The sequence below is a fragment of the Glycine max genome, chromosome 1 (genome assembly GCF_000004515.6).
Source record: "Glycine max cultivar Williams 82 chromosome 1, Glycine_max_v4.0, whole genome shotgun sequence".
NCBI lineage: Eukaryota > Viridiplantae > Streptophyta > Magnoliopsida > Fabales > Fabaceae > Glycine > Glycine max.
Genome location: NC_016088.4, coordinates 56,007,849 through 56,034,865, shown reverse-complemented (window position 1 = coordinate 56,034,865; position 27,017 = coordinate 56,007,849). Strand labels below are relative to the sequence as shown.

The following is a 27,017-nucleotide window of genomic DNA, read 5'->3' as shown; positions in this document are numbered from 1 at the left end:
ATGAGGAATGGCGAAAACATAAGAAAAAAAGTTAGAGAGACAAAAAATAGTTTGGAAAAAAGTTGGAGAAATGTTAAAGAGAGTTGTTCCGGAGAATATTCAATTCCATGAATAAAAAAATTATATTCATGAATTAAAATAAAAAAATATGTTATTAATTTAATATAATTAGTTTGTTTAATCTAAATATATTTTAATTGTTTTACATTATTATATATTTTTACTTCAGAAAAAATTAAATTCATAAATATCATACTAAATTTTATAAATTTATTATTTTAAAATAAAACATGAAAAAAGAATCGAATTTTTTTTTTATCTACTCTTAATTATTATTTTGAAAAATACTCTGTAAAATAAAATAGGGAAAGAGTACGAAGAGGAGAAAAAGAAGGTGTAAATAGCCCCCCGAACGGGCGGTGGAATTTAAGTCCAGAAGATTGGGCCGGGAAAGAATTGACAAAGAAGTTTGGGCCTGGGCCTGAACCGAAGGGGATGAGTAGTGTGAATTGAACCTAACCTAAGGAAAGTATCTGGATGATATTTGATGAGTTGAGTTCAGTTATCTTTCCAAAGAAGCATTCCCGTGTGGTACGGTAGAGGAAGCAGTTTAATAACAGACGAAACCAAAATGACTGTACACAAAGACAAAGACAAAGACTCCAACACTCCATCTTCCCGGACTTCACTTCACTGCGGCTCCTCAAAAAGGTAAAACCAACTCTGCTATTCGCGCTTAGTTAGTTACATTCGAGGTGTGCTGCACATTCATGACTTGGTGGTGCTCATAGTCATAGATGGGGAAGGGAAAACCTAGGTCTGTTGAAAAAGGTGTGGTAGGACCTAGTTTGAGTGTTACATCCTCGACTATACCTTTGGGGCCTGTGTATTACCCTACTGAGGATGAATTCAAGGATCCTTTGGAGTATATTTTCAAGATTAGACCCGAGGCTGAGCCTTTTGGTATTTGTAAGATTGTGCCTCCAAAGAGTTGGAAACCCCCTTTTGCTTTGGATCTAGACTCTTTCACTTTCCCTACCAAGACTCAGGCCATTCACAAGCTCCAGTCTCGCCCTGCTGCCTGTGACTCCAAGACCTTTGACTTGGATTACTCTAGGTTTCTGAGGGACCACTCTGGTAAGAAGTCCAGGAAGAGGGTTGTGTTCGAGGGCGAGGAGCTCGACTTGTGTAAGCTATTCAATGCCGTCAAGCGGTTTGGTGGATATGATAAGGTTGTTGATGGAAAGAAATGGGGGGATGTTGCTCGGTTTGTGAGGCCCAGTGGGAAGATTTCGGATTGTGCTAAGCATGTGTTGTGTCAGTTGTACCGGGAGCATTTGTATGATTATGAGAATTTTTATAACCGGATGAATCAAGGGATGGCTCAGCGTTGTAAGAAAGGTGTGCATGATGACCACAAGATTGACCATGGGGTGCAACCTGTGGTATCCAAGAAGAATCACAAGAGTGTTGATGGTTCAAAACATAAGGATAGTAAGGTGCAAAAAGAAGAGCATGATCAGATTTGTGAGCAATGTAAAAGTGGTTTACATGGGGAACTCATGCTATTGTGCGACAGGTGTGATAAGGGATGGCATACTTATTGTCTTTCCCCACCATTGGAGCATATTCCTCCGGGAAATTGGTATTGTTTCAACTGCTTAAATTCTGACAGGGACAGTTTTGGTTTTGTGCCTGGGAAGCACTATACATTGGAAGCTTTTAGACGCATAGCGGATCGGTCAAGGAGGAGATGGTTTGGATCAGGACCTGTTTCAAGGGTGCAAATAGAGAAGAAATTTTGGGAAATTGTGGAGGGATTGGTTGGTGAGGTTGAGGTTATGTATGGAAATGACTTGGATACATCTGTCTATGGGAGTGGTTTCCCACGTGTAACTGATCAGAAACCAAAATCGATTGATGACAAATTATGGGAAGAATACACAACTAACCCATGGAATCTTAATAACTTGCCTAAGTTGAAAGGCTCAATGCTTCGAGCTGTTCATCACAATATCACTGGTGTCATGGTACCCTGGCTATATATTGGGATGCTATTCTCATCCTTTTGCTGGCATTTTGAGGATCACTGCTTTTACTCAATGAATTATCTACACTGGTATGCCTTACTTTTATTTATTTGTGCTGTCCTTGTACAATTATCTTTTTTTCTATATTAATTACGAAATAAAATAAAACCCTTTCTTTCAGGAATTATGTGTTTCTTTATGTATATTAATTGGATAATTTATGGCCATGTAGAGTAGGAATCTCAGCAATTTATGAAGATGGCGTGTTCAATGAATAATAACATGATCGCAGAAACAAGATTTGGTTGTATTAGGGAAAAATTAACTGTAGCAAACATGATATTAATCATGTGCACTTTTGATGTTCCACTTAAACTTGTTGATTTAATAGTAAAAATATTATGAAAGGAGTCACAGAGAGTCCAAAAAAGTCTACAATATCTACTAATTTTTTGTGATATGATCGTCATAAGAATGTTTAAACCTATGAACTCAGGCAAATTATCCAAACCCGTCATCACTAGCTCAATCCTAGTGGCTTTATAATATGCTCCATTTTGAGAACACAGAAGCTTTCATAGCAAAATCTGGTATCAGCAGAACTACAGAAGTGCTCTATGCATTCCATGTTAGTTCCTGGCTTCCAGCCAGAGAGTCTTATATCAAAAACCAGTAACAGGGCTCCAAAATTTCTGCCTGAACCCATTCTCTTTTGGTATTGGAGCAATTCGTCTTAAAATATACTTTTCTGAGCATGGCTTATTACACATATGGAAAATACAATGCCAATCTGCCAAAAAATTTGCACCAACAGGATAACAAATCATTTTTTTCATCAACTACTACCTTCATTCAACATGGGATGTTTAGTTCAAAAAAAGAACAAATGGTTTTTCTAAAATATTGTCATATGCGTTTTAGTTTCAAATTTTCTACTCCTGCATATGATTTTTGTTTAAATTTGTATGTCTTCTACATTCTAATAATTTTTTAGACTATGTCATTTTTTTTCTTTTGTAAAGCTCAGAAATTTCTGGTACACTCGATCTGGGGCCTTTTTTTTTTTTGCACAGCAAAAATCAATATTATATATTATGTGTAATACAGTACTAGTTGTACTGCAGTTAGGATAAAATGTACAAGGCAAAATTGCCTAACCCATCTGAAAGTTACATGATAACATTAACTGAAGCCAAAAAGGAACCACCCCCTAAGACAACTCCTCCCTCAAGCTAGTGGACCATTGATTAAAATGAGTATGGAAGTCTTTGTCCATACATTTTAACCATGCCCACGTGTGGAATAAAGCTTCATCCATGACTTTTTCGGAGTTGAAAATCTGGTTATTAAAAACCATTGAATTTCTATGCTTCCATGACTTAAATTTGGCTCACAACATTTTTTTTCATATCAAAGAATGTATAAACGTGACATTTTATTTACTCTACTTTTCTTTTATTCTCTCCACTTTTCTGTGGTTTTGATTATCCTTTGACTACAGTGCGGTGGAACCTCAACTGTAATGTGTTTATGATCTTGGATTATATATATATATATATTTAGATTCATGAGTGCTTCACGCCTCACTTTATCCCCCCCAGCCCCTGCAATTTTGGTTCTGATTTCTATTTTGTTCTAGGGGAGAGGCAAAGTGCTGGTACAGTGTGCCTGGTAGTCAAGCCAGTGCTTTTGAGAAGGTAGGTATTGGGTTCTTGTTATATCTATACACTATTACTTTTTTTAAATCATTTTATTGACTTTTTTATTCTGTTACTTCTTCCAACCTTGCACTTCTAGGATTAAAGATTTCAAGAAGAACCACCAAATTTATTTTGTTACACTTGCATGCACACTGTAACTGTGGGTGCATGTGATGTGTGTGCATGACAAAGAAGTGACATTTTATTTTTTTTATAACAAAGAATTTAGGAAGAGGGAATAGTTTTAAATGGATTAATATTCATTCATCTAAATCATGTTATTTTTTAATTTAAAGTAAAAAACTAGAGAAAATGTGGAATACTAAGATATAACTATAAAATTGTTGGTCACCTTTTTTCTAAATAATGAATACATGTAAACAGAGTTTCTATGTAGAGGAATTTTTTTTAAATAATTAAATAATTGCATTAAACTGATGATTGGAATTTATTGTTTTATTTGCATAATTTTGACTATGCTATTGAAGTTTCAATTATATAAACAAACTAATACTCATTGAATGAGATTATTAAATTTTGGCAGCTATATTATCAAAATTTTATTTAGTGGTCTCCTGTGAAATAAAATATAAGTATAAACTGTTAAACATTTAGGTGTTTTTAGAAAAATGATTTTTCAATTAGATAAATCTGTTGATTATCATAGCTAGAAATTATGACGGCATTATGATTTTTATTTAATTCATGTTTTGGTTGTACTGATCACATTTCATTTTATGTGAATTAATTTTTTTATTACATGTTATGTATTAAATCTCCCATATTGAAATCCAACATCTGATTTTTTTTTAATCTTTTGGACCATATTTATTTGTATAGTTCACTTAAATTGGTGGTTTTCTAAAGCTATTTTTGGATGGAGGCATTTATAAGATTGGAAAAAGAGAGGGTTAATCTTTCAATTTGAATTAATATTTTATAATTTGAAAATTTGAACATTTTTGAAATTGAAATATTACTATGTAATCTTCTTTTTTGCACAGTACTATGTAATCTTCTAATTATGCATTATTCTTTTTCAAAATCATTTTATCACTCTTAGTTGCAAATTGAAAGTTGAAACACTAACCCTCTCTTCCCTTTCCCTCCAAACCCCACTATACAAACATTTCATAATTTGTCAATTTTAATAATTCATTACTAATTATTAATAAAAGTTCTTATCTATGTGAGTGGACAAATATTTGTTGACAATCTCAGTAAAATGATCTACTTCCTTGTAGGTGATGAAAAACAGTCTTCCTGATCTTTTTGATGCGCAACCTGATCTGCTTTTTCAACTTGTTACTATGCTAAACCCATCTGTCTTGCAAGAAAATGGAGTCCCCGTCTACAGCATACTTCAGGTTTCATTTAGCTTGCTTATCTTTGGTATTTTTTTTTCTTAATAGTTTGCTATTGTAAATGATTATTTCATTGAAATTGTAAAATTACAAGACAAATGTGTTAAATTTTTGCAAATGATATGATATCCAACTCAAGATAAATAAGCACTCCACAGTAAGTGGATACTTATAATTTAATTTGGTGGAATATTGTGGGTTGCAGTTAACGTTCTTTTACACTAAAAGCTTCTAAACCAGATTCAAGTTCATTTGTGGCTCACACTTCTGATTGGTCCTTTTAACCGTCTCTCCATGCATGTTTTGCAGGAAATCTATGCAGCAGTACTACTGCTATTGCTTGTCATTTGCTTCTCTTTTTTGTATATTTAGTCTTTGACGTGTTACTTCTCATTGATATTTGCCAGGAGCCTGGGAATTTTGTTATTACCTTCCCCAGATCTTATCATGGAGGTTTCAATCTTGGTATGCAGTTTTATTTCTGTCTTCATAAAAAATTACCAGCTTAAATATAATCTGAATTCTAAAGTAGTTCATTCTTTGTATGATTTGTTTGTGTTCTCAGGTTTAAATTGCGCAGAGGCAGTCAATTTTGCTCCTGCCGACTGGCTACCACATGGTGCTTTTGGAGCTGATCTATATCAGCAGTATCACAAAACTGCTGTCTTGTCTCATGAGGAGCTTCTTTGTGTAGTAGCCCAGGTTTGCACATTGTTCTGACTTTTGTACATACGTTAAAGTAATAATTTGTTGTTGAGATAAAAAGCTAAGAGGGTGTTTGGTTTGTTTTTCTTGTTTACATTTTCAGTTGATATGTTTTCACTATAATTACTAAGGGGCATTTTGTTTGAGAAAACATTTCTTGTTATAATTTTTTATTGCAAAAAATGTCACTTTTTTTCCACTTCGTTTCCTGTTTCCAAAAGTTTGTATAAGAAATGGTGAAAACAATAAAATTTTTTCTCAAATCTGTACAATCAATAAAAAGTTGTTTCCTTATTCAACTTTTGAAAACAGGAAACATTGAAAATAATAAGTTTCTTTTCACTATTTCCTATACAAACTTTTAAAAAAGGAAACAAAACAAAGACAAGGTGACATTTTTGTTATTAAAATAGAAAATGTTTTTCTCAAACCAAATGGCCCCTAAAATGCAACTTATTTTATTTATTTTTTCAAAAATTTTGTGAAGGAGTTGTTAGTTTTCACTGCTCCTTCATAAAAGTTTGAGAACAAGGAATAGAGTGAAAATATGGTAGCAATTTTTGTAATTTTAAGGATAAATATAAACTAAAACTGGAAACAAGAAAACAAACCAAATGGCCTCTATTCCCTAATATTTGAGGTGTGCAATTTGTGATTCAAGTCTAGCAAACAAAGTAGTAAAAATCAAGATCCTACCCAATGCTAGAAAGGTTAGGGAAACACATAGATTGTGTAATTGTAACACGGATCATTCTACCTAAAATACAAAATTGTACCCCCTTTTTTTTTTCGGGGGGGGGGGGGGGGGGGTGCATTTGTAAACTGCTGTGATGGCTCCCAAGATTATCACCTACTTTGCTTGAGCCATAACGAAACAGCAAAATCCGAACTTGTATTTGATGTAAAGTCTTGTTAGGTTGTTTTGACTTGTTTATGTTGTTTCTAGACTTTCTTATTTAAGATTTCTTATTATTCTATTTTTACTTAAACTGAAATGTGCACTAATACTTTTGACATTATTAAAGTTTATTTGTTGACTATTCTTGCTTACCCTCTTACATGTTGATTTTCATCATTTTCAGTATGGGGATGTTGATGGCAGAGTGTCTTCTTATTTGAAGAAGGAATTGTGGAGAATATCAGATAAAGAAAAATCTTGGAGAGAGAAACTTTGGAAAAATGGTATTATTAAATCTTCACGCATGGGTCCTCGAAAATGTCCCCAATATGTGGGAACGGAAGAAGTAGGATTTTTTTCAACCTATGGTAATATAAAACGATAATGCAATGTTTCCATCTTTTCTGATTGTGTTTACTGGTGTGTTGTAGGATCCAGCATGCATTATATGCCAGCAATATCTCTATCTCTCTGCTGTTGTATGTGGTTGCAGGCCATCGACTTTTGTTTGTTTGGAGGTAAATGAATGTGATTGAGCCATTGTGGTATTGATAATCAAATAATGTAAATATGTAGTTGCCATCAACAATTCATCTTCCACCATTGCATCAATGTCAAAGCCAAAGAAAAAGTGTTAACCAGCACCTAGAATGTATTTATATCCATTTTCACAGTTGAATCCTTCAACTTATTAGTTTCAACCTAAGATTGGAGGTAGTACCAATAGATTTTTAAGTTTCTTGAGATGGCCACTCATTAAATGGGTTCTCTTCAATATTCTGCCCTATGTGCAGTGTGAACGTATCAGAAAACCAGCCTGTCCCTGGAAAAGAGGATATGGGCTGTCTGTTTATGTCTTATGTAAGTGAAAATAAATAAAGAGTATTATACACTTCTGTTTGTGTCTTGCTTCTTCCTCGTGGTTTTTATTTTGAGTAAATTACACTAACCGCTCTTGAAGCTTTATGAAATTACACAAAGTCACCTTGCTTTTTCTACCCCTACACTAACTCCCCTTGATTGCTTGAAAAACATTACACCGACACTCCTTATAAATTACACTTACCCCCCTTAACTGTTTGAAAAACATTACACCATGTTCCCCTATTAGAGAAGTTACTGTAAATGTTAAAAAAGCAGGGGGAGTTTGTGTAATTTCACAAACCCTTAGGGGTGGTTAGGGTAATTTACTATTTTATTTTCCCCCTTCTTTTCCTGTGTCTCTAACTGAAGTTAGCACTGTCTCTGTACCCGGTGATCATTTGTTCTTTCTAAGTGAATGGGACTTTATACACAGAAACATGCTTAAGATTCCAATCAATTTATGTATAAAGTAGGATTAGGCATTATAGTCGATAGAAAATACTTGTATTGTTGATATTATTGTGGTTGAAAATCACTTCGACAGATTCGGATTTCTAGGATTTGATTGGTTTTTTCCCATATGGGTGGTGCTTTTATGGATTGACTGAATTTAGTTTTCTCTTGTGCAGCACTGGGAACACCTTTGTGAGTGCAAAACTGTAAAACTACGTCTTCTCTATCGGCATTCACTTGCAGAATTGTATGACTTGGCATTTTCTATGGACAAATATACTTCTGAGGACAAAGCTGAGTGTAGTAGTGTGAAAAGGAAGCCTTCATGTCTTAGTGCTTTGACCAAAAAGGTCATATATACATATACATATTTCTTTTTAACCCTCCAAAATTTCCAAATTCTAATGTTGGTTCCAATAGTTAGATTTATTTATCTTTCTGCAATCAAAAGATATGAATATGATGTCCCCATGGTTCTATATCTTTTACTGTGCTTCTTTCCTGTAAGTGGTATTATTTTTTTTATTTTTTCATGAAATTATCTAAAATGATGTTTGCATTGTTGTGTATACATTTGTGTTTTTAAAAAAAATACTAGTTTTCTGACAATCCTGGATGTGTGTAGGTGAAAGGTGGCTCCATTACTTTTGCTCAACTTGCTACAGAGTGGCTTCTGCAATCTAGTGCTATTCTTCAGAATGTTTTTTTGCATGATGCATTTGTTACTGCACTAAGGAAAGCTGAGCAATTTCTTTGGGCTGGTTCTGAGATGGATTCTGTGAGTTCTATCTATTTGTTACTTTTTAATATACTACGGTATATACATACCGTGATATACTTAACTAAGTTCTGCTTCTTTTTGGGATGTAGGTTCGAGACATGGTAAAGAATTTGATTGAAGCTCAGAAGTGGGCAGAAGGGATAAGAGACTGCATAACAAAAATTGAGTTATGGTTGTGTCATCGGGATTCTAATGTCAAGAAAGTTCATTTAGAATTCATTGATGAGTTACTGAAATTTACTCCTGCGCCATGCAATGAACCTCTTTATCATAAATTGAAGGTGCTTCTCTTAACAAACTGTCAATAATCCCTTTGGTAGTTGCAGTTTTCTGCCATATTTTTTTGGTTAACTTATGTTGATGCAGGACTATGCAGAGGAAGCTAGGTTGTTAATTCAGGATATTGATACTGCTTTGTCAATGAGTTCAAATGTACTTTCTCCTAGACTCATCATATGTCTTTTCTTAATAACTTTATATTGATATATATCTGGTAACAATTTATGTTCTTGCTAATTATAATGGCATCTGGTAAGTATTAATATTTTGAGTCTTCTTTTCAGTCCATTAAATTTTACTAAAATTATTTATTCCAGATGTCTGAGTTGGAACTTTTATACTCCAAAGCTTGTGGCCTACCCATCTACATGAAAGAAAGTAAGAAATTGGAAGGGAAGATTTCTTCAACCAAGGTAAATGTTGCCGTACATGATAGTTTGGCACATTATTTCAGTTTTCTGGTTCTGTGCTTAAGTTTCCATTTATATTGTTTATATTTTGAAACTATTTTTCTCTCCAAAGTGCGATTTTTTATTTACAAGGTCAGGGATCTGTAGATACATTTTGATTAGAATGTGCTTGTCACAACTTAAAATAGAATGAGAAACCATCTTTCCCCTCCAATATTTGACACATACACATTGAACCTTCAAACCAAAAAAGGAAAAAAAAACAATGACCTGTATTGGGTTTTACAAAAGCGATTACACTTGGTGTTTCCTATCTCTAGTCTAAATTTGTGAGATTCAAAAAGAGGACAGAAGTTTATTTTTTTTTGAACTTGAGGGTTACAAATTCTTAGGAACGAAATTGAATCTGATCCAGAAAGTTACCACTGCTGGTTTAGTTGATATGAGATTTTAACACCCACCCCCTCACGCCCAAAACTTGACATCTGGAGTGTGAACAAATGTGACTGCCAATAACTCCACCTTTTCATGCCTATAGACTTTTTATTTTCAAAATATCAGGAGCTAATGTTGTGGAAAGAGTTCACCTGATTTTTATCTATCTTGCTTTATTTGTTAGAGTTCATCTCTATTCCCAGGTACAATGAGTTTTGGCTCATGTTCTGAACTGCCTCAATTCTTGTGCTTTAGCTGTTGTGCTGTACTCCAGGGTTTAAAATTGTTGATTTATGTAGTGTTTTATTTTTCATGTTGCTAAAATAATTTATTTGAGACCCATCAGGCATGGCTGGATAACGTCAGAAAGTGCATCTCAGCAAGACAGCCTGCTGCACTACACATTGATGCTCTTTACAAGCTAAAAGCAGAGGTAGTAAGAACTCAGCAAACTTCCCTGGCTTTGTTAGTTTCTCAAGCCCTGTTCCTGTGGACATAAAGTTCATGTGTGACAGGGCAATTATCAACAATAGAGGAATATAACTGTTATTACTTATGTATTGAATTAATATACTAACTTGCATTTGTTTTCGTATAATGTAATAATGAAGTGACTTATAAATTTAATTATTTGGACTACTCATGCATTGTTAAATTATTTCATGTGTTTTGCATTTATGTGAGTAGTATACATTGTACACAGACACAACACACACATTGTGCAGAACATGATTTACCTGCAGATTATAAATTTATAATATGAAATTCATGTTTACAATAGTTTGTGGATCTTCAAGTTCAACTCCCGGAGATAGACATGCTTCTGAATCTATTAAGTCAAGTGGAATCTTGTAGTGCTCAATGTCATGATATGCTAGAAGGTCATATGAATCTCAAGGTTTGCGTTTTGAATCTTTTTCACCTCTTTTAGTTTTCTTTGATGATTAAAAGGCATAACTTCATTAACTAAGAAACCTTGCAGAATGTTGGTTTGCTGCTTAAGGAATGGGGCAGTTTCGCAGTTGATGTACCAGAGCTCAAGCTTCTAAGGCAATACCATTCAGATGCTGTTTCATGGGTTTCTCACTTTAATGATATTTTAGGGAGAGTTCAGATGCAGGAAAATCAACATAATGCAGTTGATGGATTGAAGAGCATTTTTGAAGAAGGTTTATCTTTGAAAATTCAAGGTATTGAACGTTGCAGCTTTATGATGGTTATGATTTTTATTTTTTTCGAGATCCATGCATTTGTTTATTTTCTTCTCTTTAGTTTACACTGCCCCAAGGTTTGATTTATATTTTTCAGTTGATGAGTTGCCATTAGTTGAGGTTGAGCTGAAGAAGGCTAATTGCCGGGAAAAAGCTGTGAAGGTAAGATATTATATTTATTCATACTAATTCTGTTCTTTCATCTCTCTCCCTGCCTTTCTTTAATATTTAAAAATAAAAGGTTTCTTAGTATGCTCCGGCAGTTCTTGTATCAATGAAAACTAATTGAAATTATGTGAAATTGGTACAGGCACATGATTTGAAGATGCCTTTGGAATTCATTCAGCAACTGTTGAAGGAGTCCACTGTGTAATTTTTAACTCCCTTTCCTCATCTGAACTGGCACATCATTAGGTTTTTATTTATTTCAAGTTTCAACCATATGCTTTTGTTATTGATTCTTCAGGCTTCACATTGAGGGAGAGAAACAATTTGTCAACTTAACTGGTGTGCTTGCTGTTGCCATTCCTTGGGAAGAAAGGGCTAGAGAGATGCTTTCACATGAGGCTCCTATTTCGGACTTTGAGGACATGATCAGGTTGAACAATGCCTGAGAGATGAGATGTTTATGTTTATAACTTCAACAAGATTATACTTGAAAAGAACCTAAAAAACAAAGAACTGAATATTATTCAGTATTTATATAATACAAGTTCTAATCCCCTTTTATGGGCCAAACGGCTAAACCTATTGAAGGAAATAGGGAAACTAAACATAAGAAGGGAAATAGGGAAAGTAGAAAAGAAAATAAATCTATCCTAATAATAAAGAGATTTTATCCAATTTACAACAATTGTTTTAGCTGATGATAACTTTTGCTTTTGGTCTTCTTTTACAGAGCTTCAGAAAACATATTTGTTATTCTTCCTTCACTTAATGACATCAAGGATGCTTTATCAGAAGCTAATTCCTGGTTAAGGAATTCAAAGCCATATTTAGTCTCTTCTATGTGTGCTTCAAATTCTGTGCGGAAAGTTGAGGACTTGGAGGTTCATGTTTTGTTCTGTTTGTTTTGTGGTTTTATCTTTGCTGAAAACATGATTATATTAAATATGACAATTTGATTATCTACTTTTAGATGTTGGTTTCTCAATCGAAGCATCTTAAAGTATCTTTGGAAGAAAGAGGAACGCTTGAATTAGTTTTGAAGAATTGCAGAATATGGGAGTATGAAGCATGTTCTGTACTAGATGATGCTCGGTGCTTATTGGATAATTCTTTGCCTGAAATAAACAGTGGTTTAACTTGTAAAGTGGAAGATTTGATTGAAAGAATCCAATCTGCTATAGCATCCGGTGTATCACTTGGTTTTGACTTCAATGAGATTTCAAAACTCCAAGCATCTTGTTCTACACTGCAATGGTGCAAAAGAGCCTTGTCTTTCTGCAACTGCTCTCCTTCTTTAGAGGTTACTATTTCTCTCTAGTTGCAATTTCTGTTCCACTCTTGCATTTTTGCAAATGTCTTTTCTTGACTTCACATAACCGCATGCTTTCTTGCTCCACACTCCCTTTCAGTGTTTGACTGCTGTCTTGATCATGTACATGCTTCTTCCAAATATACCCTGTCACAACACACAATTTTCAGTGTCCACCTAATTTGGTTTATTTTGATCTCTTGACACTGGTTATATTGTGTCGTTCATCTGGATGCCTTATAGTATACCTGGTTTTAAGCTCGTATTATATCAGATTAATTTCTTGTTGCCATTCAATTACAAATGAAAATTTGTACTGCATTGCTACAATCTCAATTTTCCTTTACATGGGTCATTGACTTTTTTCACCTTTAAGATTTGTCTTTGTCAATTACTTCTTAAAAATTGTACTTGATTTGAGATGTAAGATCAGTTGTTTGATAACTTTTTGGGAGTAAAGCACATGGCCTTTTTAACGGGGTTTCACCAAAGACTCATCTTATTGTATTTCTTTTGTTATCAAAAAAACAAAATAATGGTTCTCCTTAGTACTTATTGATGAGGGATGCTTGCTAATCATGTAGGACGTTTTGGAGGTTGCAGAAGGTCTTTCTCATTCCTCTGTTTCTGGTGCTCTGTTGAAAGTATTGATTGATGGGTTTGAATGGCTTAAGAAAGCATTAGAGGGGATTTCTGGACCTCACAATTGTAGAAGATGCAAGTTGACTGACATACAAGATATTCTTACTGATTATCAGGTACTAGGTTTTATAATTTTCTGCTTTGTGTATTTTGTTATTTTAGCCATTGATTACCCTTATTGTTTTGTTTGATTTATTAACTATATAAAGCATAATGAGAGGTCAACTTATATTTGCTCTAGTTCAGAAATCAAGTCAACTTATAATTGCACTAGGACATTTAAGGAACTTTGGAGAGAAAACTTTCTAGCATTTTCTTAATCATAGTGGTGGAGAAAAGTAGTTTTGGCACAAGCAGCTTACATTCACAACTTTTTTCTGCAGACTATTAATATGACCTTTACAGCAGTAAAATGTCAACTTGAAGATGCCATTGGAAAACATAAGTAAGTCTTATTTGTTGGTTGTTAAATTACGATAGTATTTTAGGTTAGTGTAATTTGTTTCTAGTCTTCTGAATGGCAATTTACCCTTTATGTTTGCCTCTTCTATTTTTGTAACATGTAAGGTCTTTCCTCTTCATTAATGTTTCAATTAAATTTCTAGATATTTAGGTTTTGCACTTTTGAATTTTTTTATAAGCTTTTATTGAAGCCATTGCCATTTTCAATTTGATTCTATGCCTTCCAATATTGCTTTCTGAACTACGTGTGTCTCTCTGTATGCATCATCTTTGTAAAGAACATCTTGCTTAATCATGTAAAGAACTGTTGACTGAGTGAATGAAGACTGTTGCCTTTCCAATTATTTTTGTTAAATATTTGATATGCGTGTATTTTATTTCTGCTTTAGGTTGTGGCAGGAGCAAGTGCAACATTTTTTTGGTCTAAGCCCTAGAGAACGTTCTTTGTCTTCCATATTGCAGCTCAAGGTAAATTTTCTGGGTGTATAGTAGGTGGTATTTATGTTTGTGATTATTGATCCTCTGATTGACTTAGGCTGCATTGAACAGCTATGGTTCTCTTTTTTGTGTGGCTATTTGTAAAAAAAAAGTACTGGTCACCGTGGTCAGGATTTTCCTTGTATTTTATATGAATTGTTAGTGGGTGGTTTACCTTCATTTTCTCTAATTTTAGATTTACTTTAAGCCTTAACGTTTGTTTTGATTTCCATTATAACTTGTCCCTTATATTTTATAGCACCTTTCTGTTTAAGCATTTTCTTCCAATTGTTTTTAATTTTGTGTATATTCTTAGTATCCAGGAGTATCAAAGCTTATTCGTTCATCTGTTGCGATGATTATGATTGAAAAAGTGAAAGCTTTCACAATTGTTGTGAAGCCTTTACCAGTCTGTTTTATTTTATTAGGACTTGACATATCACTGGTCACTTTCCATGACACTCATTATTTGCTTACTATTGAAGAGACCAGAGGTTGTGAAATGCTTGAATGCCTTAACCCACTCAGCTGGTCTATATTTATATAGCCTTAGGGAGTAAATACAATTTGAAATTTACAAGAATATTAATGAAGTTCTAGTACCTATGTACATGCATGTGAATTCCTAGATACATGAATATGTGACTAACTAGGTGCATTAATAACTATTCTTTGTTGGAACAACTACCCATACAATGTTGTAATTCCAACACTCCCCCTCAAGCTGGAGCATATAAGTCAAATGCTCCAAGCTTGGAACAAATATTTTGAATTCTTGGTCCCCGTAGAGATTTTGTAAAGATGTCTGCTAGTTGATCATTAGAACTAACGAATTCAGTAATAACTTCCTTAGAAAGGTCGGACAAAATGACAATCAATCTCAATATGTTTAGTTCTCTCATGGAATACTAGATTAGAAACTATATGTAGGGCTGCTTGATTATCACAATATAGCTTCATTTGTTGAGCATTTCCAAACTTCAATTCTTGAAGAAGTTGTTTAATCCAAATGAGCTCACATGTGGCTACAGCCATAGCTCTATATTCAACCTCTGCACTAGACCTTGCAACAACATTTTGCTTCTTACTCTTCCATGAGACAAGATTTCCTCCAATAGACATACAATATCCTGAAGTGGAACGCCTATCAATGGGTGATCCTGCCCAATCTATATCGCAAAATCCAACTATTTGAGTGCTTCCTTTGTCTTCATAGAGTAGTCCTTGTCCTAGGGTCCTTTTAATGTATCTCAAAATTCGAATTACTGCATCCCAATGATCATTATGAGGAGATTGCATGAATTGACTCACCACTCCAATTGCAAAGGAAATATCTGGCCTTGTAATAGTGAGGTAGATAAGCTTCCCAACCAATTTTCGATATCTTTCAGGATCAGAATAAGGCTCTCCCTAATTGAGTAGCAATTTTTGATTTGGATCCATGGGACTATCAATTGGTCTACAATCTGACATACCAGTTTCTTTAAGTATGTCTAACGCATACTTCCTTTGTGAGATGATAATCCCATCTTTTGACTGAGCAACTTCAATTCCAAGAAAATATTTAAGTTTTTCCAAATCCTTAGTCTGAAAATGACTAAATAAATGTTCCTTTAGTTGAGCAATTTTTTCTTGGTCATTTCCTGTGATGACTATATCATCTACATAGACCACCAAGTAAACACATCTACTCGATGAGGTATGACAATAAAAAAATGAATGGTCTGCTTCACTTTGTTTCATCCCAAAAGCCTGAACAATTGAGCTGAATTTTTCAAACCAAGCTCGTGGGGATTGTTTGAGTCCATAAAGAGACCTCCAAAGTTTGCAAACCAAGCTAGACTCCCCCTGAGCAACAAATCCTGGTGGTTGCTCCATATAAATCTTCTCTTCTAATTCCCCATGTAGGAATGCATTTTTAATATCGAACTGATATAGTGGCCAATGACGGATGACAGCTATGGCAAGAAAGAGTCTAATAGAAGTAATTTTGAGCTTTGAGGCGATCAATCTGGCCCATTGGCCCCAACTTTTATAGCATATACCCATCGACAGCCAACATGTTTCTTGCCTGGGGGAAGAGGAACCAGCTCCCAAGTACCATTATGCTCCAAAGCCTGCATTTCATCAATCATGGCTTGTCGCCATCCTGGATGATCAAGTGCTTCACAAAGACGTTTGGATATTCAGGTTGCTGTTTGGACAAAGGGACAAATACGGGACTTTAGGTTCTACTGACTAGATGCAGAAACCTTTAAAGAACAAACAAGGTGACTCTGATACCATCTTAGAATATTAGAGTGTGAGTTTAGGCCTAACTCAACCCCAAAAGCTAGCTCAAGGGGTGAGGGTTGCCTCTCACTTATATATTCTAACTTGACTTTATTTTTAGTCGATGTGGGACTTGGGTGACCCCTTTTTTTTTATTAATCTTGAATATGGGATTTGGGTTTTTTCCAATACACCTCCTTACGCCCAACACTTCTTGGACTTTTTGGCCCATGAATAACAATGGTGGGTGACCCTTTGGATTAATCTTGAATACGCGCTCTGATACCATATTGAAGAGACTAGAGGTTGTGAAATGCTTGAGTGCTTAACTCACTCAGCTGATCTATATTTATATAGACTTAGAGAGTAAATACAATTTGAAATTTACAAGAATATTAATGAAGTTCTAGTACCTATGTACATGCATATGAATTCCTTGATACATGAATATGTGACTAACTAGGTACATTAATAACTATTCTTTGTTGGAACAACTACCCGTACAATATTGTAATTCCAACACTTACATTCAGGAACATGGAGATACCATTGCCTTCAGTTGCTCTGAACTGGATTTGATTTTATCTGAAGTTGAGAAGGTGGAAAATTGGAAGACTAGATGCATGGATAAATTAAGAATGTTGGTCCAAAATGGAAATTCCCTACTTCATGCACTGGAGAAGGTTTTGATTTTACAATATTTTCCTTTGCATGTCCATTTGCGTATCACATATACTTAGTACCTTGCTTTATATTTTCAGATAAACCAGACTCTAGATAGATCATTGTTTATGTATGACAAATTGCAAGATCTGAAGGAACAAAATCTATGTATATGCTGCTATGATGATTCTGAAGATCAGGAATTTCTTACATGTTCCACTTGTATGGACTGGTAAAGTACTTGTTGCCTTGTTTCTAAAAATAGCAGTTCCATAGCTCTTAAAATATAAATCAGGCAATAGCTTAGAATCTTCATATAAATGGTTGCTTTCATTATTTCGGTCACTTCGTAAATGTTAGAATATATTTAAATATCTTATCATATCTTTAGATTATCCTCTAGGATTTGTTTCCCTAATTAGCTATGATTATGGTTAGTATAAATAAGGGTTACTGCTATAGGTTATGTACACATCAGCACATTGTAATACATCAAAGGTAATATCAATTGGTGTTTCATTCTCATTCATCTCTCTTCCTCCCTCTACCTAAAACCACAGAATTTCAACATGTTATCAGAAAGTTACCATCATTCGTGACCTATGGGTTACAATTCCACTGCCATGTTCTTGAAATATGGAACTGTTTTTGTGTCCAATGACTTTCTTTATTTAAAGTAGTCGTATAACCTGCCCTATAGTCATTCCATCAAGATGTTTCTTCCTTTTCATCATTGCTTCCATTAAGATCTACTCTCTACAATTTTAGTTTGCTGATTAAGGAAATAATTGTCATATTCGGTCTGAAAAAATAAATTTCATTTTTTCTGTACTTCTGTTTCATTGTTAGAATTTACATTGATTTATTTGTTTGGTGCGTCAATATCTTTCATATGGACAGCTATCATCTGCGATGCGTTGGACTAACAGAAAAAGACACAGACATTGAAAACTACAAGTGCCCTTATTGTGAAATTTTGAGGGGTGAATTCCATTATCAGAATGGAGGTGCCCTCCTGGTAGGATATTATGTTATTTTAGTAGTAGTTGACTAGTGTGTGTTTTTGTGTCTCTCTTTTTCAGAAACTCACTTGTCCACATATTATTTTGCTTTATGCAGAGGTTTGGGAAGAAGCATGTTGAATTGAAAGTTCTTACTGAACTCATGTCTGATGCTGAACATTTCTGTTTATGGTAATGTGGTTCACATTAAATTTGTATGTACAGTATGTATTAATGACCTTGTTTTTCTTCAATGAGGTTTATTGTTATTCAACAGAGACTAAAGCCCCACTTTGGAAATACTGGATTTTCAAATGCTAATATGCTGTATATAGTTACAAAATAGATATTTCAAGTTAAATGGATACAATTTTAAAATAGAAAATGGATAATTGGTAAAATTTAAAAGAACTCAAGGATTTTTTTAGTCTCAATTTGTTTGTAAAGCATCTCCTAGCTTGCTTGTCAAATCATTTGTGGCACTGAAAGAAGCTCCCTTGAAAGTTGAAAACATTTCATCAAACAAATTTTGCAGCTCTTCTCAAAAAGCACATGCATCAAAAGCCATATTTCCAAACTACGCATAGGTGCCGTTATATTTTGGGAAAACTGTCTTCTACACTTTGCACTGATAGTTGAACACCCTTTCTACTCAATTCCCTAGTCCATTTTTGCTCATAATTTGCTTTGGATGGTTTCAGTTTGTTTTTTTTGGATTTTTTCATATGATCCATTAATTTAAATGTTACATGTTAAGACTGTGGCAGAAACATTGTATAAGTTCCATTTTAAGTCAGAGGTAGAAATGCCTAAACTGTAAATGATATTATAAGTTTAGGTACATAAACATTTATTGTACTGTCTTTATATATATAAATTTTACTTATAAGTACTTCAATTTATAACTAGATTCATTTCATACTACTCATTTAAAGTGTTTTATGGGAAGAAGGTATTATGAATATTTGAGTGTATGATTAGATTTTTTTTGAGGGGTCTATTGGTGTGAGGTATATCATATCTTTGAGGAAGGGAGGGAAGAAAAGGGTGGGTTTTGTATATGCCGGAAAACATTGAGGACTGGATCCTAGCAGAATTGGAAATTTGGAATATTTATTGGCTAAGTTGCATGTGGCATGAGCAGAGTTCAGCCATATGTGGGATGCCTGAGGAGAATTTTAATAATGTTTTTTATAATATGCTTTTTATAAATTCATTATAGAAATTACAAAGCTCATTTTGGATTAATATTAGAATGAGCTCTGCAGACTGCCACTCACGAAATTACATATATTTCTGCAGTTTCTTTCATGGTTCTCTCTTATTTTCTATATTGTTAAGGGGGTGAGTGTTCTATAAGAGTCTTGGACTTCATCTTTCTTGGGAAAAAAATGTAAATATTATCTAGGTTCATTGTATAGTCTAACAAAATCATGTAATTACAGTGATTAGGATAAGTGTAATCTGTGTGTGTATTTTTTTTTTTTTGTCTACATAATTCGGGTGGGCTGTGCAGTTTGGACACATGGATTCCGCCATGTGCCTCTTGTTTTCTCTACCTTTTAACAATCTTCACTGTAGATTTATGATTTTTGGTAAGAAAAATGTAATTTGTATTATGTGCAGGATTGATGAAAGAGATTTTTTGAGCCGACTTGTTGAGAAAGCCCTTTCATGCAAATCTTGCTTGAGAGAAATTGTGATCCATGCATCAGCTAATGTTGATGAAGATATTAGCATTGTCTCTGAAAAATTGGCCACTGCTGTAAAGGCATGTATTTATTTAACTTATCTGTCTATTTCTTGTATTATTCCACTTAACTGGAACAGAGTTAATTTTGCGTAATGAATATAGGCTAGCAAAGTGGCTATCGTCTATGACCCGCATGATATTTGTGACCTTGAGCTGACTTTAGCAAAAAACTTTTGGAAAATTCAAGTCAATAGATTGTTAAATGGTCTACCAAAGCCCACTATCCAGCAAATTCAGAAGCATCTGAAAGAGGTATGTGCCATTGGCTAGGTTTATATGTTTTTGTACGTGCATTGCAAAAACAAGTAAGCCTGTCCCCTTATTTATTTCTAGTACTAATTCACTTTTCTACTTTTTAAAAATTATTTTGCTGATAAGAACAACTTTGAACCTACTAAAATGTTGAAGTGCATGACAGGGACTGGCTATGGACATATCACCTGAAGATCACTATATGTTGAAACTTACGAATGTGAATTGCTTGGGTTTACAGTGGGCAGAACTAGCCAAAAAGGTTCTGATATATATATATATATATATATATATATATATATATATATATATATATATATATTTGGTGATTCCTTCTCCTCCATGTCCTTTTTTGCTCATGATGGCTTTTAATGTTTAAATATCATAAACAGGTGGCAACTGATTCTGGGGCACTCAGCCTGGATAAAGTTTTTGAACTTGTGGTGGTAGGTGAAAACTTGCCCGTTGACATGAACGAGGAACTAAGGGTAACAGATTATTCATTTCCGTGTTATTAAAATCAAGAGATTTTTATTTGCATCATGATTTTGGTATGATTCTAATCAAGTATTGATTTTTGTTCACAACAGATATTAAGGGCACGATGCATGCTTTATTGCATTTGTCGAAAGCCCTTTGATCCAGAAAGGATGATTGCATGTTATCACTGTAATGAGTGGTATCACTTTGATTGCATGAAATTGCCTTGCACAGAAGAGGTCTACATTTGTCCTGCATGTAATCCGTGTACCGAAGGATTGCCTTCCAACCATGACAGGTCAGTTTATATTGGCTTTGGGTTGTGCTCTGCTGGCTGAAAGAATGGTTCTATCTTGTATTTCTGCCTGGGTCTGTCATTTCATTTATTTTTGGTATTTTTTAGTGATTATCTTTTATGCTTTGCAGATTAACTAGTGGTAAATTTGAGGAGCCTAAAACACCATCTCCCAGGCATTCAAACCCTAGAAAGAAACAGAAGAGAGACGTGCCCAGTCTCACTTGCAACATGTTCGCTACCAGGAATCAAGATAGTGAGTTTAGGTATTCGAGTGGGATAGAATGTCTAAGGTGGCAAAATCGAAAGCCTTTCAGAAGAGCTGCTAAGAAACGTGTTGAACTTCGAAGACTTTCTCCATTTCTATGCATACAACGATAGCTAAGCATTGTAGAAATCATTGGTCATTAAATTGATTCAATTGATTTTTATGGTGTCATCTCGGTCATTTTTAATCCATCTTAATGTGAAAATTTCATTTTTAATTTCGTGTCGTTTGCATTTCACCATTTGAAGTCTTAAGTTATTAGGATAAAGATGGCGTGAATTAACGTAGGAAGCATTAGTTTTATACAGCTGACAAAAGTAGGTAGGATTTTTTTATTTTATTTTATAGGATTTAGTTAATTTTTATGGGGGAAACTAGATAAAACAGTGGTAAGAATCATTCATCCATTTTTTTTTTTGGATTAAATGTTTGGTTTCTGTAAATAAGATAATGTTTACATTTAGTTTCTAACAAATAAATTGTCTCCTTTTAGAGTCTTTATTTCTATAAATTAAATATAATGAAAAGATTTTTTTAAAATGACGAAGATAACATTTAGCATTTTTATGATGAAAATTAAAAATAAATAAATTAAAGACAGGTGAAAGGTTCATAAATATAACAAGTAGGTCAAAAGACAAGGAAATAAAATGTGACCTCATTAGAAATAGAATAAAAGGTTGAGATGGATGATCCAAACCCAATGCACTAGTAGATACTCCGATGACCTAAATTAGCAAGAAATTTTACTCATTGATTAGCTTCACGAAATGCATGGAGTATAACTTATAAGCTATTACCAATCCTTTTGCGAGAGTTTTGATCTCCCTAACTAATTTGAGACAAGGTGGGTAATGATACATGACCAACTTCAAACTGCGTGTTTGATACCATTTGTCTCTGGGGTGCTTCAAGTTGAAGCAAGTAATATTTGTTTTCATGTTATTTTGACCAATTTAACGTGTTTTTGTATAAAACATGGATCATCAAAGCAAATTCAAACACGCACTAAGCAATTTCTGAGTCCATCTCAGTCATTGGTTTCTTAAATAATAAAAAAGATTTTATTAAATATAATATTAATTAAATAAGTTATAAATAATCAATAATGTCTTCTAAGAAAATCAATAATGCAAAAAGAATATTTCCTAATATAAAATAACTTTCTTATGATCAATACAACACATGGGCATATTTGATTAATTTAATTTGTGTCAAAATGATCACTATAATAATATTATGCTTGCCAAATTTTAAATATAAAAAATATATTTAAAATTTTAACTTTTCTCTAAGTCACATCTTAAAAACTTTTGTTTTTCTTTTATAAAATTTATGAAGCATTAAATATTTTTTCAAGTATAACTATAATTTTTAATTACAGTTTATTTTTGTGTGTAATTAAGTGATATTTAAGATTTTTATTTTACATCCAATTAATTTTCTTTCATAAAGTTGATTCATTTGAGATAAAGTGGTGCCTTGATTACAATTCCCTGACTACTTTTAATAAAACATTATTATATTAAAATATTAATTTAATATGATGAAAACTTCTTTTTTTTTTTATGATAGTGACTTTAAAAGTCATGCTAATTTGTAATTAATGATACTATAAAAATCTTTACACCGTAGGTATATGAAAATTAAAATTTAAAATATTTAATAAAATATACTTTAGTATTAATATATTAAGAGTGTAAATAAATATCTAAATTCTAAAATATTGTTCAAATAAAGTAGATTTTTTTTTATATAAAATAGTACTAGTATTACAAATACACCTTACAGTAGTTTTCAGTATTAAAAATCTTTTATCTACTAGCTCATTAATCAGTGTAATGAACCTTGCATAATATTATTATAAGAGTAAAATATTATTTTCATCCTCAATTATTTGTCTTCAAATCATAGAAATTTAAATTTTAAATTTCTAACAAATTTATTTATTCTATTAACTTTTATCCGTTGTCAGTAGGAAAATAAAAATATTACAATTATAGATTGAAGGAAAATATTAATAAATTTCTATTAAACCAATACAACCCTCAGAAAATATGACAAAAATGATTATTTATGTTCTTATAATAAAAGAATAAAGAAGTCGTTGTGGTTCATAGTTGTTACTTGCCACGACCCGCGACGGCGGTGGTGTACGAAGAGAGCGAGAGCAGGAGGTGAGCGGCACTCTCTCCGACTACAGATATCTTCACCACAACAGGTTTCTTTCCTCTTTTTATTTATGTTTTGGTTTGAATAAAAAGCCCTAGCGAGACTCTGAGCTTTGAATGTGATGGGTAGATAAAATGAGGTACATGAAGCCCTTGCCATTGTTTCATGATTTGAAGAATACAACTCCTCAGCGCGGAAGGTTGCTTGGTTTGGATGTCGGGGATAAATATGTTGGCCTTGCTCTTTCTGACTTTGATAACAATATTGCTTCACCTTTCAAGTACCCCTACCTACCTATCACTCTTTCTTACTTATTATTATTTCCTCATTTTTATGCTTCCTATGTTTAATGCCTCAGCGTTCTCGTCAGGAAGAAGACAAATATTAGTTTAATGGCTTCTGATTTAGAGAGTCTGGTCAGATCTTCTTCTCTCTTTTCCTTTCCATTCAAATTTGCTTACTCTTTGGTGTTTTCACTTGTTCCGTGTTTTACCACACGTATGTAATGTATATGATGTATTTATAGGTACAATGTAGTGATTTGAACAATAATACTCCCAAGCATGTTATGATGACTTGAGCTGTTTTTTATGCAGATTGCTAAATATTCCTTGAAGGGCTTTGTTATTGGCATCCCTTTTGACAAACATCAAGTGTCTTCTGATGTGAGTCCCATTTCTTTGACCATCCATGTACCATGTATTTACTGTTTTTCCTCTACTCTTACGTTTTTTTCTACTTTTTGTCAGGCTATGCAAGTGAAGGTCTTCATTGATAACCTCTGTAGAACAAAAATGCTTGAAGGTGTAAAGTATACATACTGGAATGAGAGCTTCACGTCAAAGGTGGATTAACATGTTTGCTATTATGAATTAAATATTGTCTCAAGTCTGATTTTCCAACATGACTACAGCCTTTCCCTTGTTTGGTGACTACCACTGTTGAAAGAATTAAATATCTATGAAGTGTGAAACAAATATTGCTTATTGAAGTTGAACATTGCTATATGGGATGAAAAGATTTACAGAACGATTAAGTTAATGAAGGAAAGAAAATTGAAAAACTGGATTTAAATCACAGACCACATTGTTCATAAAGTTACCTATTTCATCCAGCAAAATAAACTCCAAATTGAGGCAAAATCTGAAGTTAAATTTTGTTTGCAGAATGTGGAATTGCTGTTAAAGCCTTTGAACTTGAATCATCCAGTTCTCTCCAAGACTATGCTAGACAAGTTTGCTGCAGTAGGAATACTTCAGGTGAGTTCTTTGGCCTTCTTCTTGACATAATATACTATTGGGCTGTTATACTTCTGGTCTCATGTTATTCATTTTGGTAAAGGCAGTGTATTCTCTTCATTTGCAATTGTACTGAAAGCATAATACGAATGCATTGAGCCAGCGAGGCCTCAAATTGATTTGTGCATAGTTTTTCTGAAGTAGGACATGGTTTATTTATTATTTTGCAATTCTTTGTAAGGGATATTTATGACAATGAGAGCCCTGAACTGAAGAATAAATGATTTCCATCTCTGCAATTATTGGGCCACATCCTCTACTACTTGGCCATCTGACTATTTTCTACTGCACCAGTATTTTCTGTCTGGGTTTTGTTAGGCATTAAATTCAATCAAAAACAATTTTTTTAAGGAAGCAACCCTCTTTCATTTGTAAGGGACTCTGAAATTTAATCCAAACTACATAAACGTATCATTTAGATTTTCTTATATTTTAGGCTGTATGTTATGTTGAGCTAAAGAATTAGGTTTAGTTTACATCTACTGATATGTTGGTATTTTCTAGGGGTACCTGGATTTTGTCAACAGGAAAATGAAGCTGAAAGCAACGGAGTAAGGAACTCTTAATAATATTATTTTTCAAGCCCGCTAATGTTAGTCTCAAACTCTTTTATACCCTCTGTCTTTACATGATTGCTACTTCTCAAAACTAGTAATTTGCTATAGTGGCTCTTTTCCTTTTCACTTTTATGTATCTTTTCTCTTTATAAGTTTCTCAATATTTGACAACTTAGTGCTCTTTCTATACAGGTGAAGGCATGCATCAGAAATCACAACTAGATACCTCTGAGGTTGGTTGGAGGACAGTATAATGGATTTTATATTTTCCTATATTTGCATTCTCTATTCTGTAGCTAAAATGGAATTAGTCATGTTACCGTTCAGTTTGATTAGGTTTAGTTGACAACCTTAATGAAAAAGTTAAGTGTGGGGACTTAGTTAATTCTTCATTATGATTTGATAAGAAGAGAAACTTAGGTCTTGTATCTTCCTTTTCAATTCCAGTAGTAATTATTAACAGAGGTTAGTAATGCAATCTGTACAGACTACCGAGTTTTATCTACAAACTGAAAACAAAACTGTAGACTACATAACTTACTTGGATTAATTTGTTGCATTTTTCTTGCACTAAACATTGAATTCATTTGTGAAATTCAATGCTTTATATGATTGATTGAATTGAGAGTAAAAGTAAAAACGTTTTCTTTAATACTTATGATTTGTCTTTTGGCATGATGATATATTTTCTGAAATACTTGTACTTGTAACTTTCATCACTGTTCACTGGAATTGTCTTTGTTTTTTGTTACATTGAGGTATATTAAGCACCAAAGTAGGGGAAGGGAAAAGTTGCTCAATGGGAGATCTAACATCAACATCACATTCATATTTTGTAGACTTGAGCTGGTATCAATTTAGATGCAAGCAACGTGCTGGCTAGATTCATTTAATTTCATTGGATAATCATAAGATTTTGGTTAAACTGTTAGAGGCATGTAGAAAATTCCCACGTTAAATGTGATTTTGTAGATAAAATCAAAAGAGACAGAAAATCCTCGATTTTAATTTATTCTTTGGAATAGATTGTCAGAAAATTTGTATGAGAGATCAGGCATCCAATTATTTTATCGAAGGCACTGTTCGTTCTTTTTGCAACTCCATTATGCTAAAAAGCGTCTTTGGTTCTCAAGTTAAGCTCGATGCCTTGTTCCTTGTATTTTTTTATTTTTAAAATCAAAGTATTCGTCGAACGAAAGTCAAAGCTAATCTCATTTATGAGATTAACTTTTTCCAACAAATATTTTTTCATTTAATCTCAACATATGTAATTCTCTTTAATTGGCTGATGTCAAAGCAAAATCTCACTTTCGAGAAGTGATGAACAACAAAAATATTAGCAAGTGAAAAACTTAAAATTGTAACATCAGATTCTTTTATAATTGATCGTGCAAATTACTTTTATGCCATTTTCAAACTAATTGTGTGTTTTATGTTTGAACTTTAGCTGTGATTCATGATTTTCATGTAGATAAATAACATGACAAATTTTACATTTTTTAATAAATAAATAGAAGTTTAAAATCGTACTCTTAAATTGAAAACTACTTCTCTATTGAAATGATATTATTAACCCATATTTAAGATATGAAAAGATTAAAAGGAATTTTAAAATAAAAGATCAAAATAAATTTTATAAAAATTACTGTAATATTTCTTTAGGTTTCGTATAATGATACAAATAATTTTTTTTTTAACTATTACATTTATTTTTGGAGTATTAATGTAAAATTTGGGGATGTATTAATGAAAGTACCAGTGTGGTGTTTTCAAACATATAAAAATATATTAGTATAATATTTTTAAATTTAATTAAAGA

The 27,017-nt window shown here is 33.2% G+C and overlaps 2 protein-coding genes across 10 annotated transcripts; both read left to right on the top strand.

The window, feature by feature from the left end:
• The first annotated feature begins 561 nt into the window (after nucleotides 1-561).
• Nucleotides 562-21,388, top strand: LOC100819576 (lysine-specific demethylase rbr-2). Its single transcript, XM_006573712.4, has 33 exons — nucleotides 562-2,119; nucleotides 3,670-3,727; nucleotides 4,975-5,097; nucleotides 5,502-5,559; nucleotides 5,660-5,796; nucleotides 6,882-7,043; nucleotides 7,129-7,215; nucleotides 8,191-8,364; nucleotides 8,640-8,792; nucleotides 8,885-9,076; nucleotides 9,162-9,227; nucleotides 9,392-9,487; nucleotides 10,266-10,352; nucleotides 10,701-10,817; nucleotides 10,902-11,109; nucleotides 11,228-11,292; nucleotides 11,441-11,499; nucleotides 11,597-11,728; nucleotides 12,029-12,179; nucleotides 12,269-12,598; nucleotides 13,192-13,365; nucleotides 13,633-13,694; nucleotides 14,101-14,179; nucleotides 16,993-17,142; nucleotides 17,221-17,354; nucleotides 18,023-18,140; nucleotides 18,242-18,315; nucleotides 19,750-19,894; nucleotides 19,979-20,128; nucleotides 20,295-20,390; nucleotides 20,521-20,616; nucleotides 20,719-20,906; nucleotides 21,035-21,388. Exons 1-33 carry the CDS (start codon nucleotides 798-800, stop codon nucleotides 21,282-21,284), a joined length of 5,493 nt encoding a protein of 1,830 aa, XP_006573775.1. The 5' UTR covers nucleotides 562-797; the 3' UTR covers nucleotides 21,285-21,388.
• A 1,847-nt stretch (nucleotides 21,389-23,235) lies between these two features.
• On the top strand, nucleotides 23,236-26,302 carry LOC100305864 (ribonuclease H-like superfamily protein). 9 transcript variants are annotated; one of them, XR_003267733.2, is made up of 9 exons: nucleotides 23,236-23,392; nucleotides 23,473-23,623; nucleotides 23,702-23,759; nucleotides 23,940-24,008; nucleotides 24,093-24,188; nucleotides 24,510-24,602; nucleotides 25,146-25,233; nucleotides 25,391-25,431; nucleotides 26,038-26,302. XR_003267733.2 is itself a non-coding variant. In XM_026129432.2 (9 exons), exons 2-8 carry the CDS (start codon nucleotides 23,478-23,480, stop codon nucleotides 25,392-25,394), a joined length of 513 nt encoding a protein of 170 aa, XP_025985217.1. In that variant the 5' UTR covers nucleotides 23,236-23,392; nucleotides 23,473-23,477; the 3' UTR covers nucleotides 25,395-25,431; nucleotides 26,038-26,302. The 9 variants fall into 9 exon arrangements, 6 of the variants coding, with proteins under 6 accessions (XP_025985217.1, XP_025985290.1, XP_025985162.1 ...); XR_003267739.2 differs by having other exon boundaries at nucleotides 25,967-26,302; XR_003267697.2 differs by having other exon boundaries at nucleotides 25,957-26,302.
• The last annotated feature ends 715 nt before the right edge of the window (nucleotides 26,303-27,017 follow it).